We start from the raw sequence: 22,504 nt of genomic DNA, 5'->3' as shown, positions 1-22,504 counted from the left end.
CTTTTCTAAATGCCATTAGGAAGAACACCATATATTGTGTCTATTTTTCAAATCCAGCTTTCTCATATAATAAAATATTGTTCTTAATGAAATTAACATGCCACTAGAAATGTGTACCTTTTTTCCTTTTGTTTTTAGTTGTTCAAGTTGGATTTCCTTGTCTTGGAAAACAAGATGGAGTGGCAGCATTTGAAGTTACACTAATTGTAATGAATTCAGAAGGCACTATCATACTACAAACACCACAGAATGCCATCTTCTTTAAAACATGTCAGCAAGGTAACTGGAAGTGAGCTGAATAAAGATTTGTCTGTTTTCAAAGTTTTCATTATTTTGGGAATATCAACATTTGATCCTATTTCTTAATCCTGAAGCAAGAGAGTGGGAAATATCTGGTGTAGTAATAAGAGAGCCTAATAAACCAAACCTTATTAGTAGTGTAGTACACAGAATTCCTGACCCATTCCTGGTCTAGAGGTTAAGGCACCAGGCTAGAAATCAGGAGACTATGAGTCCCACCTTAGACATGAAAGCTAACTAGGTGACTTTGGGCAAGTCACTCTTTCAGCCCAACCCACCTCACAGGATTGTTGTTATGGGAAAAATAGGAGCAGGAAGCTGTGTTGGGTATGTTTGCCACCCTGAGTTATTTGTAAAAAGAAAGGCAGGGTACAAATAAAGAGAGAGAGAGAGAGAGGAAAGAAAGAGAGAGAGAGAGAGAGAGAGAGAGAGAGAGAGAGAGAGAGAGAGAGAGAGAGAGAGAGAGAGAGAGAGAGAGAGAGAGAAAGAAAGAAAGAAAGAAAGAAAGAAAGAAAGAAAGAAAGAAAGAAAGAAAGAAAGAAGGAAGGAAGGAAGGAAGGAAGGAAGGAAGGAAGGAAGGAAGGAAGGAAGGAAGGAAGGAAGGAAGGAAGACTGATTTCAGAAAAAGCAGGGAGGCAGGCAGATTTCAGAAAAAGCAGATAATTAACATAAGATAAATAATGAAAATAGGTGGCTTATGATAGTCTACATTAAGCTACATCCTCCTGCTGGCTATAGGTAATCCCTAAGTTATGAGCATTCTCTTAGCGAACATTCAAAGTTATGTGATAAGCGCACCCTAGTGTTTACGAAAAAGTCTCAAAATTACAAATGTTGCCGCACCACGGCAGTCGTTCACCCTTACGAAGGACCGCAGTGACACTGCAACCTTCACCCTGGCTATTACCTCCCTCCTTCCCCCCTCCCCGGGTCTCCCTAGGCACTAGGCCTTGGATACCCACTTTGTGAAGATTGAAATCCTTCACTTTCATGGCTGCTCCAGGCCTTTGGTGCATTCACAGAGAATGGAGGCCTAAAGTAACACAAGATCATGTGAGATCAGTGGCGTGAAATTTCACACTATTTATCTCACATGATCGCATGGGACTTTAGGCCTCTGTTCTCTGCAACAGAGAACAGAACTGAAGCTGGGTGAGGCTTCCATGTGCCTTCGGAGGCCCGATCCGGGCGTCAGAGGCCTTTTCCAGGCTGCTGCCACCCAGAAAGTAGGCTGGGGGAGACTTCCGCAGACCTCTGGAGATCCGTTCTGGGCCTCAGAGACCTCTTCCACACCTCCGAGGCCCAGAATGGAGGCCATGGGCAGCAGCCACATGCTTCCAGAGGTCCATTCTGGGCCTTGGAGGCCTTCCTCTGCTCTTTGCCAGTAGCAGAGAAAGAAACAGGCTGGATAGGAGACAGATCTTCACAAAGTAAGTGACCCAGCACAGCATGATTGGGCAGGGGAGTAATTGTGGGGACCCCAGCGGAGGGAGCATGAGGTTTCTCAGTGGCAGGGGGCTTGGGTGGTCTGTTCCATCACTAGGCCCCCCATGACCTTCCCAACCCTGAGATACCTCATGTTCACTTAACAAGCAGCGCATTCACCCACGCATTAAATTAGCGAATGCATGGGCTAAAGCTGGGAGTGAATCACATTCAAGGTACGAGATTCACTCCTACGAATCCTCAAGTTACAAATGGAATGGGTAGGCTCTATTACATTTGTAACTTGAGGACTACCTGTATTTGCATACCCATGCAAATCCCAAACAACACTTGGCACTTTTGCTAATAAGGAGAAGCTGGGATTATAGCATAGTTTTGTTTTTCATAAAACATTTTGCATAAGAGGACAAAGGGAACTATGAAGCAGTAGAAACTGTCTTAAATGACCAAAGAATTGAAATGGAGGTAATAGCTGGCAATTAAAATGGACCTAGATAGCTCTGGTGATTGAAGATCTGTACAGTCAGGCAAATCTCAATTGGACAGGACCATATTTACACTGCTGAAGGCTTGGTAGCTCAGGGCAAATCTGGAGAATATTGCTAAAGAAATCCAAAAAAAATGTGAAGAGGAAGAAATACAGTACCATGGGAACTGTTTACTAAATGTAGATGGGTCTGTTGGAGGTAAAAGATAAAGGAAGATCAAAGGTTTACCAGTGAGAGAAGAGCCAGTTGCCAGTTTGTCCACCATTAAATTGAGATTTCACAATTAAATCCTACAGTTTTAAATTGGGCTATTCCTTCCAAAACATATTTATAGAACTTTCTTTGACTTGCAAGTGGGACAATAAAGCTGTAAATTTCCCTTCATTACATCTTTCTCTTAATATTCCTTTAAATTATGTTTTGACATGCATGCTTTTTGTTGTGTAGTGAGTTCTTTGCGCAGGAAAGGAGACAAGGCAAGTGAGTTCAACAAAGCTCATGGTTTATTGCTTGCAGGATCTGAACTGAGAATTGGGCTGCAGCGGCAGCCAATAGGTTTAAAGCAACCCATTGCCGCCTAGGGGCAGCCAATAGCAGCACTGGAGACCTGGAGTCTGGGTTGCTGGAGAGCCGTTAGCTGCTCCAGCTTACCACGTGGTGTTACAATTGAGCCCAATACATAACACCTTTGATTATAGTTTTCTTACACATCTTGGTCTTTGTGTGCTACAAAAATATCAGAGATTCTGACATAGAGGTATTCTTTTTGGAATCCCTGTCATATCATCAATAGAAGCTGGTGTACTTAAGCAACAAATAAGTAAATTAATTTAATCTATGTCTACATCATCTTCTTTGAAGCTGAATGTCCTGGAGCATGCAGAAATGGGGGATTTTGTAATGAAAGGCACATCTGTGAATGTCCAGATGGATTTTATGGTCCTCACTGTGAAAAAGGTAATCAAAAAGAGTTCTTCAGTTCTATTCTGTACTTTGTTTACACAAAAAAGAAGCTAAACAGTCACTTCTTTGCAAAATATTGTTTAGGATATGGCTAGGCGGCTTCCTAAAATTTAATCTAAACACATAAGAAAAGTATTTAATGAACTGCAGCTCTTAAGAAAGCATTGTTTGTTTATAGAAAAGATAAAGAAGTTTCCACTAAAAGATCTGAAAGGCAAAAAAGAACAGGCCAACAATTTAATGAGTACTTTGGCAAAACATTAAGTAGAATGAACATTAATTTGAAACTATGAAGTACCATAGTTGTTTTATTCTATCATTTCTCAAGAGAATGTCCAAAAGGACAGACTAAGACCGCCAATAATACTTTTAGTTGGGCCCTATTTGTCAGGACTAACAAGTTCCTCTTTACCTTAGAAGAGAGAAGGATGTATTATGGAATCTCTTTCTAAAATGTTCCTAACTTGTGCACACTGGCACAATCTTTTGGAACTGGTTTCTTCTAGATACATTGACTTCAGCTGCATCATTTTCCTGCCCTTCATTTGGATGGCAGTTAATTATAGGAACTGAAAGATGAAATCATTCTTTCCTGGCTCCCTGGGATCAGGAACACAGACTGGCATTGACTGTGGCCTATGGCAGGTCCAATAAGCATAATCTATTTGTATTTCATGCACGCAAGAAATATATATATGTACAGCCCATCAAAAATGTTGTTAAGTAAAATTTCAATTTATTTTCACTAGCTGCAGTTTGGTATTCATACAAGCTAGTTATAGAAAAACCTTACTTGAAAATCAAGCTCAAGTCTTACTTGTATCATTAGAATATCTACCAGTGAATCAACACTTTTCCTTGCAGGAGAGAAAGTTATTTCTGTTGTGGGATAAAAAAGTGCTTTATATTTTAAGGTCTATCCTCTCAATATGTTAATGATAATTGTTCAGTATAATACTGTTTCTTCACTCTTTAAATCAGCTCTGTGTACACCACATTGCATGAATGGTGGACTCTGCATCATGCCGGGATTATGTATCTGCCCACCTGGTTTCTATGGCATCAACTGTAACAAAGGTATGGTGGAAAGAAACAGAAATAGATACCTTGAAAGAAACATATATTGCCACCTATTAGCATGTAGTTGGCTTAAAGTTTGCACAAGATTATATTCCTGCATTCTCTGTGTTTATTCTTGGATGCACTTTCCTTTTGATCACAAACATCAAATGAAAAAAGCATGACCTAGCTGACTCTCAGAAAATTAAGTGTGGAATGAGCTGGAAGATTCTTGAACAATTTCATTTTCACTGAATTAGAATTTTTTAGGATGATAGAAGCTTAATATCATTCACTATGCAAATAGATAAATCGGTCCCAAGCATCATACTTTCTAAATGTTGCAGGTCTGATGAACACAAACTGCATTACTTCAGATGTTTTTAATTTCAGTTTCAATCAGAATCAGCCATCATGGTCAATGTTAAATCCTTACAGAAGTTGTAGTCCACAACATTTAGAGGACACTAAGATGCCTTCTTCAGGGAAAGTATGCTGGTTATCTGCATATACTGTATAAACACGGTACAATAGATCAGGATGTTAAATTTTGTTGAGCTCTTTGGCTTTTAAAAAGATTGAAAATTTAATTGAACTTCACTAAATTTATGTAAATTATCTGCTATACTATATGTAATAGTCTAATACTATATCCCACAGCAAACTGTACAAACATCTGTTTCAATGGAGGAATATGCTTTTATCCAGGAAAATGTATTTGTCCTGCAGGATTGGAGGGGAATCAGTGTGAAATTAGTGAGTCTTGTTTTTATTTCTTTTAATTAAATTTGAAATATTTTGCTTGAAATTTCCAAAATATCAGATGATGGTACATACAAAAGAGTCCAAATGTAATTTATCTATTGTAGTGGAGTCCTTCTGTGGGGCAGGTTTTTTTTTGTCCTTTATATACTAAGAATACAATAGATGACAATTAGATACTATATTTATGTTATTACTCAATATGAGAAATCCCAGATACATAAGCATTCCTGATTATAATAAGGAATGGTTATACCGGTAATAAGTTATTAACATTCTAGGTCTCCAAACTTGGCAACTTTAAGATTTGGACTTCAATTCCCAGAATTCCCCAGCCAGCCTACAATGGATATATGGGTAGTCCTCAACTTAAACAGTTCATTGAACTGTTCAAAGTTACAACGGCACTGAAAAAAGTAACTTATGATCGTTTTTCACATGACCAATGCAGCATCCCCACTGTCATGTGAACAAATTCAGATGCATGGCAACTGACTCATATTTATGATGGTTGTGGTGTCCCAGGGTCAGGTGATCATCTTCTGTAATTTTCTGACAAACAGTCAACAGGGAAGCCAGATTCACTTAACAACCATGTTACTAACTTAACAACTGCACTGATTCACTTAACAACTATGGCAAGAAAGGTCATAAAATAGGAAAAAACTCAACTGTCTCACTTAGCAACAGAAATTTTGGGCTCAGTTGTAGTTGTAAGTCAAGGACCACCTGTAGATTATTAAAACACTAATATCTACTAGAAAAAATGCAGTCATTAGCTTAAAGAAAAATTCAAGTGGTATAGCATTTTGTACAATTCTGTATAAGTCTCCACTTAAGCCTATGTGAATAGATATGATGACATTCAGAGATTAACCAGACAACCCCGTGACCTCTTGGGTCATTCACAGAAATTTCCGTACCTAAACTGATAAACAGAATTTCAACAGATGGGCATAAAAACTGTGGGACAAGAAGCAAGTTGTGACTTTCTCCTAGCTTCTCCATTAACTTGGCTTTTGGAAGCTAGCAGGAAGCATCAGAAATCATGAACACATGATCACAGCTGAACAAAGTGGAGCAGCAGCATCTATTGCAATGTCACCCTTAAAGTAACATGATCATAATCTGGGTGTTTAGCAACCTGTTCACACTTATGGCCAGTTGCCCCAATGATTATGTGATCTCCATTTTCAGTTTTCTCTGCCAGCTTCCCCAAAAGTCAATGGGGAAACTAACAGGGAAGCTTGTTGCCATCTGCCAGAAGAACTCCATCTCATCTCTAGAGGCTGGCTGAAAGAGCTTTTCTGCTGAAAGGAATCTCAGACCTGAAAGGGGAGTGAAAGTGCTGCCGGCAAGGAAGGAATCTCAGTGTCCTGTTTCAGTCTACATGCACAAAATGCACAGTGTCAGAGTCCTTACCAGCCCTGGTTCCACAAATGATAAATGATGGTCAACAAGGTAGCTGGCTAGGCAGAAACGTTCTGACCAGTGTTTATTGACGGCAAATAACAGCAAATAAAGTCAGCACTGGGAGTGACTTGCTCCCAGCGTCTTATATACAGGCAATCCCCTTAGCTCCACCCCCCATCCAACCAGCCAGCATCTGGCACCCATCCCTAAAACCAGCATTGCTGGCCTCCACCTCCCCCCTCCAGCAGTCCAGCATGCAGCCAGAACAGCGGTCAGGCGGAGGGATTCCCGGCCAAAGGGGGATTCCCTGGTCGTGAGGCAATGACATCAGCAGCTTGCTGTCCAATCGCAGGCTCCCTTGGCTGTCTCCCTTTCCCTTCCCTGAAGGGGCAAGCCCACGTTATTGATAGTCCAAGCCTTTAATATTAATCCCCAGGTCCTCAGTTGCATGCAATGCAAAGTCCTATTGAGTCCAATACTGCTCAGTCAGAGTACAAGGTTACCAAATCCAAAAGCAAACATCCACCAAGTCCACAGTCCAAGTCAACTCTGAAGTCCAAGGCAGGAGTCCAAAATCCGCAAACAAGTCCAAGGTCCAAACATACAGTCAAGAGCATCACAATCCAGAGTCAAGAAAACTGAATGTGAAGCATGCACATGGCAGGTGAATGGGTGGTTGTTTCCAACAATCTCTTGCTCCACTTATCCGACTAAATAGGTGCTCATTGGTATAGCTCGTTAGGAGGGGTGAGGCTGCCTCCTCATGAGTAACCTCACCAACTTCCATTGACCCTGCCTCCATTCTGCCCTGCACATCCTCAGATTAAGTGAAGGGGACAATTCCTCCCCATCCCCACTGGTTGGCTGCAGCTGTGCACTCCTCCAGTGATCTTTCCAATGTGCCTGGCCTCTCAGGGCCCTCAGAAACTTCCCAGCATTCCTCCACACACACACACACACACTGAAGTCTCCAGAGCTGCTCTTCCTTATTGTTTGAGCTGGCATCTGGAGAGGCCATCAAACTCAGGTGAAAGGGGAGCAAAATGGCCACTTGCCAGAATGGAATCTCAGCCTCACAGAAAGCTACGATTCCCTCCCAGCAGGTAGACTTTTCACTCCATCTGCTTAACGACCTGGGAGATTGCTTAATGACCACAACAGGATTGCGGTCATTGAGTGAACTGATCACGTGGGCATCTTGCTTAATCACTGCTTCATTCTACCACTGAGATTCCAGTTCCAATTGTGATCATAAGTCAAGGACTACCTGTAGGAGCAATCTCTGAATTCCTATTTTCATATGCATCCACAGCAACCTAGATCAGGGCTTTTCAACCAGTGGTACGGGTACCACCTGTGATACATTGGCACCTGGCAGGTGGTATGCCACCATCCTAGAAAAGTGGTAGCGGGGGAGGGAAATGAGCTGAATCGGTGGCAGCACCACACAAGCCTGAGCAAAAGATGGCTGGAGCTACAGGGCTGTCAGGGCTCGATGAAAGGATCAGTGCCAGGCTCCAACTGGAGCTCGGCGCTGATCCTGGTGCTTCTGCTGAGCCCAGAAGTGCAGACCACCTGGAATGTTGCAGCATCTCCAGGGTCTTGTGATTTACATTCAGATGCTTGGCAACTGATTCATATTTATGACGGTCACAGTGTCCCAGGGTCATGTGTAGTGACCAAAACCTGCTGCAGCCACCCAGCAGATGGGAGGAATAAAAACCAAACACCCCCATCCCCGCTGCCAATCCTCAACAGAAATACTCACAACAATGAAAACCTCAGACAGGAGGAAGAGCACCGCTGGGCAGGCAGACAGGTGTCTTGCTCGGCTGTGGCTTGCGGGGCACTTTTTTCAGTGCCATTGTAACTTCAAACAGTCACTAAGCGAACTGCTGTAAGTCGAGGACTACCTGTACTTCATCACTTTTTTCCTTTTTTTGTCATCAAGTTTTTGACACCTTGCTAGGTGACTGGTGGTACTTGGATGTTGCCATATCCTAATAGTGGTACAATGGGTGAAAAAGTTGAAAAGCCCCGACCTAGATTACATTAGAAAAAGTGTTATGTGAAAGTCTCGATTGACCAAAGACATGACAACTGGTGGTGTTAGATTAGCTTTGATTTCAATAAAACTAGGCACTAGTGTCACATTTTGTATTCCTAGGCAAATGCCACCAACCATGTCGAAATGGAGGTAAATGTACTGGTAAAAATAAATGCAAGTGCTCCAAAGGTTACCAGGGAGACCTTTGTTCAAAACGTAAGTAGGATAACTTTTTAAGATTAATAAAAGATTTAGTTAATCAGTCAATCAATAAGCTTTATTATAATTATTGATCAAATAAAAACACAAGACAACAAATTCTGAGTCAGCAAATAGAAATCATAATAAAACTAAATAATTATAAAATTAATGTGATCCAAGTACAATATATCTTACAGTAAACAGTAAAACAAAAAGTAGTTACATTCATAGAAAACAAATTATATTGATTGGACAATCATAACTATAATGAATTTTTTTTTATTTTAATTCCATTTATATCCCGCCCTTCTCCGAAGACTCAGGGCGGCTTACAAGCTTAGCAGTAGCCTTCATTCTATGTATATGTCTGCTTATTAGGGCTTTCACACACACCCCAAGCAGCATTATTACAAAGTCAGCTTATTGCCCCCAACAATCTGGGTCCTCATTTTACCTACCTCGGAAGGATGGAAGGCTGAGTCAACCTTGAGCCTGGTGGGACTCGAACCGCCACTAATTGCAAGCAGCTGGTGTTACTTAAGGAGGCATTAGCCCACTGCTCCACCAAGGCTCTATAATCCAGGTGATCTGAAAATGTGACCAACTGGGGAGACAATACCTGCAATAGGGCATATTTATAACCAGGGCAATATACTAAAACATAGATTAGTATTTCATTAACTCCTTCAACACAAAGGCAAAGCCTTTGAATGGAATACAGGTAGTCTTTGTTTAGCAACTACAATTGGAATCAGCAACTTGGTCATTATGTGAAGAAGTCATGAAGTGAAACCATGACGGTACTTATGATCTTACTTTGGTTTTCTTTGCTTTACTGACCTGCAAAGGTGATAAATGAAAAGCTTGGTCATAAAGGTACTTTTTCATCATTCTCATAACTGCAGAATTTGGGAACTGTTACATGGTTTAGATATCTTGATAGCTGGAAAAAAAGGGAGAGGGTGGCAGATTCAGAGGGTCATTGTCTTCACATCATACTAATAAGAATTGTAAAATATAAGGTTCTTCTGTAGAAAGACATTGAGTCTGATATTCATATAAACCATTATAGCTGTCTGTGAACCTAGCTGTGGATTATATGGAATCTGTATTGAGCCAACTGTATGTCAGTGTCAAGATGGATGGCATGGAAGGAACTGCAATAAAAGTAAGTCCTGAGAAATCTAAGTTTTACATATGTCTGTATGTAAGCATGTTATAATTATTTTGGGTGATATAGTGACAATGTAATCTTATCTGAAGGTTGTAATGTTCAGCTGAAATCCTATCATACAACAATTGACCATTAAATATGTGAGGCTAGAATAACTGATAACAAAAAGTTATCAGTTACTGTTTTCTAAACAACTGGGTTCCAAGCAACAGTTTTTAGTAATGTCACAGAGCCACATTTTAAAATAATGGCTGTTGCTTTGACAGCATAAGTTCTTTTTTTTTTTCTTCCATTCCATTGTATCTGATTCTTGGAGACTGTCTGGACAAGTCCCTTTAGTTTTTGTGGCATGATTTTTCCCCCCAGAATAGCTTTCAATTCCCTTCTTCTTAAGGCTGAGAAAAAGTGTCCTGACTAAGGTCACCCAACTGGCTTCTTGCACAAGGCGGGACTAGAACTCACATGCTCCTGAGTTCCTGCCTTATCCATTACCACACAGCTACCTAAATTTGCTCTCCAAATGCAAGCTATTGAACTAATACATTTCTTCAGTTGTGAATCAGCCTGGGCCAACAGTCATACCTCATTTTCAGCTCTCTGTCTCTGTCTCTGTCTCTCTCTCTCTCTGTGTGTGTGTGTGTGTGTGTGTGTGTCTCCACAAATACACACACACAAATAACCGGTTTGTTTGGTTTTCTGAACTGCAGAGGAAAAAGATGTAACATGATAGATCCATTAAGCTCATAAAAAAGTAATATTATTCACAGTGAAATAGAAGTGATAAAGACATTGTTGCACCTGCGAACTTTTCAAATGTAGAATACTTTTGCATGTAAAATACTAAGAGTGACAACCATAGGTCTCCTTTGGTAGTTCTTCAATTTTGAACTGGGTTGTTTTTTCAGGGTATGGGGCCAATCGTCTTAACGCCATGAGGCCAACAGGCATCAAGCACAGGCAGCAGACACCTTCACCTAAACAGGCTGAAGAGAGCCAAGGAGACCCTGAATCCAATTACGTCTGGTAAACTGCAACGTCTGAAATGCTTTACATTACACAACGTTCTGGCCTTCATTAACCTCTCATGTGTTCAATATTAAAAATGCTGTTTGTTATGTTTTAAGATTATTGGTCTGAATTTTATTAGCTTCATTATAAATCCCAGAGCTAATACTTACTATGCTTTGAAACTTTTGTTTCTCTAACACATTTATATAGGCTTGTTTTCAGTGCTTTGACTGGTTTCTTTTTGTATTATATTTCAGTACTTTATTGAAATAATGGGGGTATGTGTGTGTGTGCGTGCACATGCACATGGTCAGAAATTCCTCAGAAATCATAAGGGTGGGTTTTAAAATGGCAGTCTGGAATGTAGTTTTTCTTTAATCAACCTAGCTTAAGCAAGTAGAACAAATAGAAATGTAAGTTTGGTTTCTATTTCAGATTGAAGGGCTTCTTTACTTTGTTTAATATTTTTAACTTAAAATCAATTTCTGTTTCCACAGTGTGCTCTGTATGAAATGCAACAGGGCTGTGGTATTGAAACTATATAATACATATCATAAACAAAACAGGTCTTAAGTAATAAACATGTTTGTACTTATGGTTATATATTAAATAAAAATGATGCTTTATTTTGTCTGTGTTGAGCTGCAACAATTCATAAAACTCAGGCTGGGCAGACATTTCCTACAGTATATTTTGAAAAGGAGCAGAACTTTATAACAAATATTTTTTAAGTCACATAAAAATAAGAAAACAATTTACCCATCCTACTAGAGAGACATTATGTATAATCAGAACCCACACCTTAACTGTTACAACTTCATAAGACATCCTGAACAATAATTAAATCATTAAAAAAAGAGCCTTGGTGGAGCAGTGGGCTAATGCCTCCTTAAGTAACACCAGCTGCCTGCAATTAGTGCAGGTTCGAGTCCCACCAGGCTCAAGGTTGACTCAGCCTTCCATCCTTCCGAGGTAGGTAAAATGAGGACCCAGATTGTTGGGGGCAATAAGCTGACTTTGTAATAATGCCGCTTGGGGGGGGGGCAAAGCCCTAATAAGCAGGCATATACATAGAATGAAGGCTATTGCTAAGCACATTGGTTTGTGCTTAAATTGTAAGCCGCCCTGAGTCTTTGGAGAAGGGTGGGATATAAATGGGATTAAAATAAAAAAATAAAATAAATAAATCTTGGTGGAGTGATGCAAGAATATTCTCAATGGTCTATAAATTGCCCACCCTGGAATTCAAGACCCCCTCTGTTTTCCTAAAGCAGGGCTTTTCAACCAGTGGTACGGGTATCACCTGTGGTACATTGGTACCTGGCAGGTGGTATGCAACCATCCTAGAAAAGTGGTAGTGTGGGAGGGGAATGAGCTGGACTGGTGGCAGCACTGCACAAGCCTGAGCGAGAGATGGCTGGAGCTGCAGGGCTCAATGAAAGTGCCAGGATCAGTGCTTCTTTGGGGCTGTCAGGGCTCAGTGGAGCTCGGCGCTGATCCTGGCGCTTCTGCTGAGCTCCCTCTGCGCATGTCCAAGATGGCTGTCCGCTGGTCTTGAGCTTTTAGCATGGAATGGTTTTCGGCTTTGCTGGGTGGCCATGGGGCTTTTTTGCTATCATTTGGCCCCTGTTCGGTCGGTTGAATTTCCGGTGGAGCGTTAGCGCCTTCCCCCGTCTGTATGCAGTTCATAATGACGGAGGATGGAGGAGGAAAAGCCGACCATCTAACACTTCAGCTGGGCGGGGCCGACCTGACTGTTTCTTTGTTGTGCCAAGCCTTTGTTGTGCCGAGCAGAGCTGGACCCCGAGTGAACTTGAGTCAGAATTTGGGCTCTGCTCGTGCTTGTTTGCTTGTTTACTTTATTGTGAGATCTGGGTTATGGCAGGGGGAAAGCGGGCTTAGATATCATGTTTCCCCCCCCCTCTGCCGCTCGGCGAATTGGCTCCGTGACCAATTGCACCTGGGGGTGCTGTGGTTGCAGCGGTGGGGTCTGCTGCTGCTGCTGTTCCTTCGTCTTGCTGCCGCGGAGGTCGCAGCTGTCCCTGTCGTTGTGCCTGAACCCGTTGTTTTGAGTCCGTCGGCATTGTCATCGGGCTGCCTCCTCCCCCCTCTTCTGGACTTGTCATCTCTACCTCATTATGGCTTTTGCTGTCGCCGCTGTTGATTATTCCATTATCATCATCATTGTGGCTTTGAGACCTGCCACCGGCCAACTGAACTTTTCTGAACTTTTCAACTTTTCAACTTTTCATCGATTCCATCTACTGGCACCCTCCATTGCCTGATGTTACCGTTACCATCTCCCTTATATGCCAGCGTATACCTTAGAAGAACTTTACTCGCTGTGAGATTCCCCCCTCTCGCAGGAGCGTCCATCTGTTTTGCAGAAGATTTTTCTAGATGACAGGTTGTGGGACCCTGAGAGATGGCATGCTGCAAAGAGGAGTTTGAGGGGTTTTTTATTGAGATTTTTAAATAAAATTTTAAAGGGATCCAGGAGGGGGGAGGCCCAAGGGATCCGGAATGAACTTGGGGGAGTTTGACCCAGACAGCAGTCCAGACCATTGGATGGTCGCAGGGGGGAGTAGGGATTTGGGGGTGGACTCAGCTCCGAGTGAGGAGGGTCTTCCTATTTTGACGGTGATTGGGAGGGGCACAGAGTGTGGGAGCAGAGGGCTCTATCGTAATTGGGGAACGGACCACCGCTGTCTTCAAGCAGTTGCCTGTTCCCGCCCTCATTGCTCTTCTCGCTCCCCCAGGGGCATAGGATTGCAGGACCCTGGGCTTAGGCTGGTTTATTTCAACGCCAGGTCCGTGGTGAACAAAGCTCCCCTCATACACGATCTCATTGAGGAGGAGAACGCTGACCTGGCCTGCATCACGAAGACCTGGTTGGGCCAAGAGGGGGGTGTCCCCCTCTTGGAATTATGCCCACCAGGCTTCCGGGTGCTTCACCAGCCATGGGCCCAGGGCAGGGGCATGGTGGTGGCGGTTATTATTAGGGAGAGTCTTTGTCCACGAGTGGCCACTATCTCTGGTCTGGGTAGGGGAGATTTAACCAGCCAACCCCTGTCATGGTCCGATCATTTCCTTCTCCAGCTAGACTTTCAGTATGCCACCCCCCGCCACTGGGAGGCAGAACTGACTAGGTGGTTCCGCCCCAGGCGCCTGATGGACCCTGAGAGGTTCCAGACGGAGCTTGGGACATTTCCTGCTTCCCTTGCCCACAACTCTGCCGAGGCCCTGGTGGTGGCCTGGGAGAGGGCGGCTGCTGGGGCCTTGGATTGAGTTGTGCCTTTGCGGCCTCTGACCCGTCGCAGATCCCGGGTGTACCCCTGGTTTACCGAGGGACTCCGAGAGATGAAGCACCGGAAAAGACAGCTAGAGACCTGTTGGAGGTCCAGCAGATCCGAATATGATCGAACACAGCTAAGAACTTATCTTAAGTCTTACCTAGACGCGATGGAAGTGGCAAAGCGCGTTTACTTTTCCGCTCTCATTGTGTCCGCAGATAACCGCCCAGCCACCTTGTTTAGAGTGACCCGCTCACTGCTTAATCAGCAACCGAGGGATGACCCCTTGCAAGGTAGGGCTGAGGAATTTGTACAGTATCTGCAGGACAAAATCGCTCAGATCCAGACTGGTTTGGACTCCGACTGGGCAGAATCTGGCAGAGTGGAGAGGGCAGGTCTTGGTTTTACCATTTGGGGTGAGTTTGACCCTGTGTCTTTGGATGATGTGGACACAATTATGTGTAGACTGAGCGCTACAACCTGTTTATTGGACCCATGTCCCTCCTGGCTAGCTTCAGCTGCTGGGGAGGTGACAGGGGGCTGGCTCCAGGCAGTTGTCAATGCTTCATTGACAGAGGGTGTCTTCCCCTCCACCTTAAAAGAGGCAGTGGTGAGGCCCCTCCTCAAGAAGCCTGCTCTGGACCCAGCCTCGTTAAATAACTATCATCCTGTCTCCAACCTTCGCTTTGTAGCGAAGGTTGTTGAGAGTGTTGTGGCGCATCAGCTTCCACCTTTCCTGAATGAAGTGGACTATCTGGACCCATACCAGTCCGGTTTCAGATCCGGTTACAGCACAAAAACGGCATTGGTCACACTGGTAGATGATCTCTGGCGGGCCCGGGACAGGGGTTGTTCCTCTGTCCTGGTCCTACTTGACCTCTCAGCGGCTTTTGATACCATCGACCATGGTATCCTGCTGCGACTGCTCGAGGGGTTGGGAGTGGGAGGCACTGTTTTACGGTGGTTCTCCTCCTACCTCTCGGTCCGTTCGCAGTTTGTAGTGGCAGGGGAGCAGAGATCTACCCCGAGGCCCCTTTCCTGTGGGGTACCTCAGGGGTCAATTCTCTCCCCCCTCCTGTTTAACATCTATATGAAGCCACTGGGTGAGATCATCCATGGCTTTGGGGTGAGGTATCTCCAATATGCGGATGATACCCAGTTGTTTATCTCCACCCGAGCCAACCCAGTGATGCCCTTGACATGATGTCCCGGTGCCTGAAGGCGATGCAGGTCTGGATGGGAAGGAACAGGCTCAGGCTGAACCCCTCCAAGACCGAGTGGCTGTGGATACTGGCATCTCACATTGTCCAACATGTTCCATCTCTTTTGAGCCTTCTCTGTGGGTGCGCCGACCCTCTGGAATGAACTGCCTCCGGAGCTGCGGACAGCTCCTGACCTTCGATCCTTCCGCCGTGACCTGAAGACATGGTTGTTCCATCAAGTGGGCCTGGACTGACCATGGTTTTTTAATTTGTTTTTTATTGTATAAATTATCACATATTCCATTCCTTATATTTAATTTTTGTATTTTATGTCTCTTAATTTTTATTGTTGTGAGCCGCCCTGAGTCCTTAGGGCAGGGGTGTCAAACTCAATTTCATTGAGGGCTGCATCAGCATTGCAGTTGCCCTCAGGGGGCTGGGTGGGTATGGCCAGGGTGGGCGTGGCCTACTGGGTGGGCATGGCTAGAGTGCGTATGGCCTACTGGGTGGGCATGGCCAACTCTACATCGTTCGCATCAAGGGTGCTTATGGGGGCCTGGGCAGGAGTGGGACAAATCTGAGGGTCTCTGGCAGAAGGAGGGTCTCTGGGCCAGGGCCAAGGCAGCAGGGGCCGTTCCCTCACTGTTTCCAGGATGGCTTCGCGGGCCGCATGAAACCACTTCGCAAGCTTGATCCGGCCCCTGGGCCTTGTGTTTGACATGTCTGTCTTAGGGAGAAGGACGGCATATAAATTTAATAAATCCAAATCCAATCCAAACCAGAAGAAGTGCAGGTCACCTGGAATGTTGCAGCATCTCCAGGGTCTTGTGATTTACATTCAGATGCTTGGAAACTGATTCATATTTATGATGGTCACAGTGTCCCAGAGTCATGTGGAGTGACCAAAACTTGCTGCAACCACCCAGCAGATGGGGGGAATAAAAACCAAACACCTCCATCCCCGCTGCCAATCCTCAACAGAAATGCTGACAACAATGAAAACCTCGGACAGGAGGAAGAGCACCGTTTGGCAGGCAGGCAGGTGTCTTGCTTGGCTGTGGCTTGGGGGGCACTTTTTTCAGTGCCATTGTAACTTCAGACAGTCACTAAGCAAACTGTTGTAAGTCGAGGACTACCTGTACTTCATCACTTTTTTCCTTTTTTTTGTCATCAAGTTTTTGACACCTTGCTAGGCGACTGGTGGTACTTGGATGTTGCCATATCATAAAAGTGGTCCAATGGGTGAAAAGGTTGAAATGCCCTGTCCTAAAGCTTTACTTAACTGTGCTATGACTGAGACAACTTCAAGGCAATGATCCAATGGCCCCTTTTATACTGTCACAACATTATTGTTATCCTTTCTTCCTATCATCTGTTTGGGAACCAAAAACATCAATAGAAACTTTATTGAGATAGTCTGCAAGAATGTAAAGGCCTACATAAAGGCCTGACTCTCTAAACAGCAAGTACATGTTTTAAATTTATCTACTTTCTTTGGGAAAAGGTGGAGGGCTGTCCTTGAGAGAGAAATTATTTCCATAATTTCCTCTGTGTACTTATTTAGTAGTGAGGGTTATTGAACTCAGTAATATTGCTCCACAGTGGCACAGTTGACCTTTGAACAGCCTGCTTTCTAGACAACTGCAGTTTCAGATTGTCTCCACAGGCTGTCCTTCTTGGAGTGCATTACAAGTATTTAAATGTTTGCTGTTTAGAATTTGAGCTAATACTCAAAGCTTTCAAGGGGATCTAAGGTTTACTTTTTCCATTGGATCACAATAATAATAATAATAATAATAATAATAATAATAATAATAATAATAATAATAATAATAATAATAATAATAATAATAATAATAATAATAATAATAATAATAATAATAATGTTGGAAGGGACCTTGGAGGTCATCTAGTCCAACCCCCTGCTAAGGCAGGAAACCCTATACCATTTCAGACAAATGGCTGTCCAGTCTCTTCTTAAAAACTTCCAGTGTTGGAGCATTCACCACTTCTGGAGGCAGGTTGTTCCACTGATTAATTGTTCTAACTGTCAGGAAATTTCTCCTTAGTTCTAGGTTGCTTCTCTCCTTGACTAGTTTCCATTCATTGCTCCTTGTCCTGCTCTCAGGTGCTCTGGAGAACGGCCTGGCTCCCTCTTCTTTGTGGCAGCCCCTGAGATATTGGAACACTGCTATCATGTCACCCCTCGCCCTTCTCTTCATTAAATTACACATACCCCATTCCAGCAACCATTCCCTATATGTTTTAGCCTCCAGTCCCCCAATCATCTTTGTTGCTCTTCTCTGTACTCTTTCTAGAGTCTCGACATCTTTTTTACATCGTGGTGACCAAAACTGGATGCAGTATTCTAGGTGTGGCCTTAACCAAGGCATTGTAAAGTGGTATTAGTACTTCACGTGATCTTGATTCTATCCCTCTGTTAATGCAGCCTAGCACTGTGTTGGCTTTTTTGGCAGCTGCAGCACACTGCTGGCTCATATTTAAGTGATTGTCCACTAGGACTCCGAGATCCCTCTCACAATTACTACTATTGAGCAAGGTACCACCTATACTATACCTGTGCATTTGATTTTTCCTGCCTAAATGCAGAACCTTACTTTTTCACAATTGAATTTGTGAAATAATGTAGTTCACCTGTTTTTGGTTAACATATTGAGTGCCCTGCCACCATAGTCTGTATACTGTCTTTTTTTTTAACTATGTAAAGTTTATTCAATAAATCACAGCTAAATGAGAGCACAAAATATGAATTAGGTAACTACGTAACTAACTTGCTTTGAATCTATCCAAGTAAAGTGATAAAGCACTTACTGTAATATTGAAATGTTAGAGTAACAGTAAGGATATCAATTTCTATCCTAGCCCATTTTTAATTTAAAAGCTATTAATTTATTGTCATCTTCCTGCACATGTGTTTTTGTTAATGAGGTCTACTATATGCTCAAAAAATATGTTAGAAATAAAAAGATTGACTACAGAATTAAATTACAGTTCATTTGTTTTAGAAGTACTATTGTATGCACTTTGTATAGACAAACAACTTTGTATTTAAATTAGAAACAAATGAAAAGCATTCTCATTGTAACAGGCATGCCAGAAAAAAATAGATTCAATACACAGCTATTTTGGGGCCCAGTGCATCGGGAAGGATTATAACAAATGTCTCCTCTTTGAATACTTTTTTGCCTAAGAGACACTAATTGAAGTTCCCATGATTCACTGAAACAATGTTCTGACAGGAGTATTGTCGGAAATTTTAAAAATAGTTTAATATCAGCCAAGATGCTTATGACTTTTTATGCAGGAGAAAGTAATTAGATATAGAACTATTAGATCTGGTTGCAAGAATTCAGATGCCCATTAGACAGGAGGTATAGAAAGTTGTAACTCTTTGCTCCTATCTAGTGGTTATCTATATTTTAACAACCCAGATCTGGTCACTCTACTAAATAGTATTGCTTCATGCTCTGATTATGCATATTTGAAGTGAGTTTCAGTGGTATATTATAATTTTGCCAAAATTAATTGTATGCATTTATATATTTAATATATAAGGGACGCGGTGGCTCAGTGGGTTAGGACGCTGAGCTTGTCGATCAGAAGGTCGGCAGTTTGGCGGGTCGAATCCCGAGTGCCGCGTAACAGAGTGAGCGCCTGTTACTCGTCCCAGCTTCTGCCCACCTAGCAGTTCGAAAGCACGTAAAAATGCAAGTAGAAAAATAGGGACCACTACGGTGGGAAGGTAACAGCGTTCCGTGCGCCTTTGGCGTCTAGTCATGCCGGCCACATGACCACGGAGACGTCCTCGGACAAACGCTGGCTCTTCGGCTATGAAACGGAGATGAGCACCGGCCCCTAGAGTCGGAAACGACTAGCACGCATGTGCGGGGGAACCTTTACCTTTTACCTTAATATATCATCTAACATAGTAGGTGTTATTAATAGTTTAATATTTAACACTAATGAAACCAAATATGAATATTGCTCTATTCCCATAGAATTGGCTGACACATCTTAGAGAAAAATCTTAGTTACGGTACTATGTGAGTTCTTTGTGTTTTGTGCTTTATTATGCTGTGAATCAGGGTTGTCACTGACATTTATTTTATGTTTTGTTCCTTTTTGTAACTGATACACTGCCAACTTGGCTTTTAAAAAAGCAGTTATTTCTTTATTAATGATAACACGATTAAAGGCATTAACACATCCTGCTTCTATATTGCAGTTGGTTATTTTAATTACTTAATCCAGAGTAATGATACAATGAAATATACTCTACTTATGGGAATAAGCTCAGTGGAATAAACGTCTGATGAAAAATAGGAATGAAACAAACCAGTTTCCGCCAAGTTCAGTGAGGCTTATTGTCATGGTTCTGAAAAATGCAGTACTTCAAAGAACTTCAAGGCATTGTTTACCTTAAAAAAATCTTTCATTATACTTGCACAGCTTCGGCACGTACATTCTGAAGCCAAAATCTGAATTCTCCTCCCCTGAACACATCATATCAAACACAATTCCCTCCTTTAATTAAATGTCATCAATCACATTCTCCAATTAGTTTAGAATGCAAACTTTCCCTCCTGTTTAACAACCTGCCAAATTCTTCTCTTATTACAAACAGTCTTGAGATACATTCTCCCTACTCTCCCCAGCGTCCACTAATTCTAGCTCTAAAAGTAATATATGAGTTAAAGGAAGGGTACATCTCCCTATGTTGTCAAGCAAGAACATCCAATGTTAGCAGCACTGAAACTTATTTCTAAAGAGTTCATTAAATTACAATTAATGGTTATTTCTAATGAAATGATTACTTTTATACAATGAATGATCAGAGGTTCAGGTTTTTTTAGATTGTTTTGTCCTGCATTTATTTATATTTTATAAATAACCCAAGGCAGCTAATATACCTAATGCTTCTTCCTTCTATTTTCCACAAAAACAACCCTGTGAGGTGAGTTGGGCTGAGGGAGAGTGACTAGCTCCAAGTGATCCAGCTGATTTTCATGCCCAAGGCAGAATTGGAACTCGCAGTTTCTTGTTTTCTAGCCTGATGCCTTAACCACTAGACCAAACTAGATTTAAAACTATTAAATAACTTGCACTTACCTATAGGACATCACAAAAATAATTGATTGGTAGATTGTACTGATTGGTAAATTGCCCCGGCAAATTCCAAACTTTTATCTTATGGATTTTCAAGATGTTTGCTTTCGCAAAACCAACAAGTTTGTTCAAAATCAACTTCTTTTATCAAAAAAGTTTTTTTCATTTCTTTCCTTTATTGTGCACATCATCTAACAATCTGAACTTAAAACTCTAATAAATTATTGCTGAAATCTTAGTTGATAATAGGGATTAAAGACCTGAGAGCAAGTCAATATTTTTTCTAGAAATCTATATCTATAATAGCAAAGTTGTAACATAAACTTGTGTATTTGAAATGTGTGCTTTATAATTTCTAAATTTGTTATTTGCAAATTTTGGTTTGATTGAATTTTATAAAAAAAAATACCTTAATATTAAAGCTGATCTTAGGGGAGAAAAAGGATATAGCACATTTCTGTAAACAAACTAAAATAAATATTGGAATAACAAATACATTTATTTGCTTTATATTGCCCCCCTGTGTTTTTTCCCCATGAAAACCTGTTGGAATATCTTGAGACCACCCACAGATAAAAGGAGTACTGTATTAGATCTGCACAATATCTTGAGGATTTTAGGAACAATGAGAAAACAGATTTAGCATTTAGACTGAAGCTCCTTTTGATCATTCAGATGGCTCTGTTCTACCCAAAAGGGATCAATCAATTCCTCTGGCAACAATAAAAAAACAAACAATTAAATCAAAGAAAGTCACTCACTAAGCTCAGAATATCCAAAGAACTAGGCAGATGATGATTTATTAAGTAGTTACACATTTGTTCACTTGTTAATCACCTGAAATATTCTATTTAACAAAAGGAAAAGACTGAAATTTAAGCTTGTAATTTGTCTACTTGTTCAAACCTTCTTTTACATATATATTTGAAATTATGAAAGATAAATGAAAGCTCATTATCCTAATAGAAACATTAATTGGAGCCATCATGCCATTTGTTTTTGATTGCCCTTGTTCTAGAAATAAAAATATTAATTCCTTATGTGATATTCCACTTTTATTTTTATTTTAATTAGGAATGGCAAATGGTGAGTCAAAGAGATGACTGAAAGCAAAAAAGACAAGAGAGAATCTTGCTAGTGAACTCTAGGGAATAGCAAAATGTAACATGGAAATGAATGGGGACATCAACCTCTTTATTTATTTATTGGTGCCTCCCAATCAATGTTGCTATGGTGCTGGAGAAGACTCCTACGAGTCCCTTGGACTGCAAGGCCATCAAACCGGTCAGTCCTAGAGGAGATCAACCCTGACTGCTCTTTAGAAGGCCAGATCCTGAAGCTGAAACTCAAATACTTTGTCCACCTAATGAGAAGGAAGGACTCACTGGAGAAGAGCCTAATGCTGGGAAAGATTGAGGGCAAGAGAAGAAGGGGACGACAGAGAATGAGGTGGCTGGATGGAGTCACTAAAGCAGTGGGCATGAGCTTAAATGGACTCCGGAAGATGGTAGAGGACAGGAAGACCTAGAGGAACGTTGTCCATGGGGTCGCGATGGGTTGGACACAACTTCACAGCTAACAACAAAAATCAATGTTGACCTCTGATGACAAGTCTTTGCAGTTCTCTTGGCAAGATTTCAAAAGTGGTTTGCCATTGTCTCCTTTTTATGGCTGAGTGAGAGTGACTTACCCAAGATCACCCAACCAACTTTTGCCCAAGGCAGGACTAGAGCCTATGATTTCATGGTTTCCAGTCTGACTGCTTAACCATTACACCAAACTGACTCTCTGCTTATTCATATTATTAACTAGATTCTACTATTTTAATCTAATAGTTTTCTAGATATTTATTGCAATAAGTCACTTTTAATAATAGCGTTGGTCCAAAACATTTTGAGTTCAAGGATATGATGATGCCCTTTCCATCCATTGCATAGAAATCAATGACATATTTTAACATTAATAATGAAACAGTGTAATAGTACTTCTAGCAACCCAGTTCTGGAAATCACAGGTCACAG

At 41.8% G+C, this 22,504-nt stretch overlaps 1 protein-coding gene across 1 annotated transcript in view; it reads left to right on the top strand.

Annotated features, from left to right (window-relative positions):
* The window catches only part of WIF1 (WNT inhibitory factor 1), a 77,806-nt gene extending 66,349 nt beyond the window's left edge, over nt 1-11,457 (top strand). The window contains exons 4-10 of the mRNA XM_081331860.1: nt 139-279; nt 3,096-3,191; nt 4,179-4,274; nt 4,917-5,012; nt 8,599-8,694; nt 9,752-9,847; nt 10,759-11,457. Coding sequence (XP_081187986.1) covers nt 139-279; nt 3,096-3,191; nt 4,179-4,274; nt 4,917-5,012; nt 8,599-8,694; nt 9,752-9,847; nt 10,759-10,880 — 743 coding nt within the window. The 3' untranslated portion in view covers nt 10,881-11,457. The remainder of the gene's footprint in view (nt 1-138; nt 280-3,095; nt 3,192-4,178; nt 4,275-4,916; nt 5,013-8,598; nt 8,695-9,751; nt 9,848-10,758) is intronic.
* Nucleotides 11,458-22,504: the final 11,047 nt, after the last annotated feature.

Source organism: Vipera berus (assembly GCF_964194415.1).
Source record: "Vipera berus genome assembly, chromosome: 6".
In the NCBI taxonomy this organism is placed as follows: domain Eukaryota; kingdom Metazoa; phylum Chordata; class Lepidosauria; order Squamata; family Viperidae; genus Vipera; species Vipera berus.
Note: the sequence above shows the minus strand (reverse complement) of the source record. Positions and strands in the feature narration are given on the sequence as shown.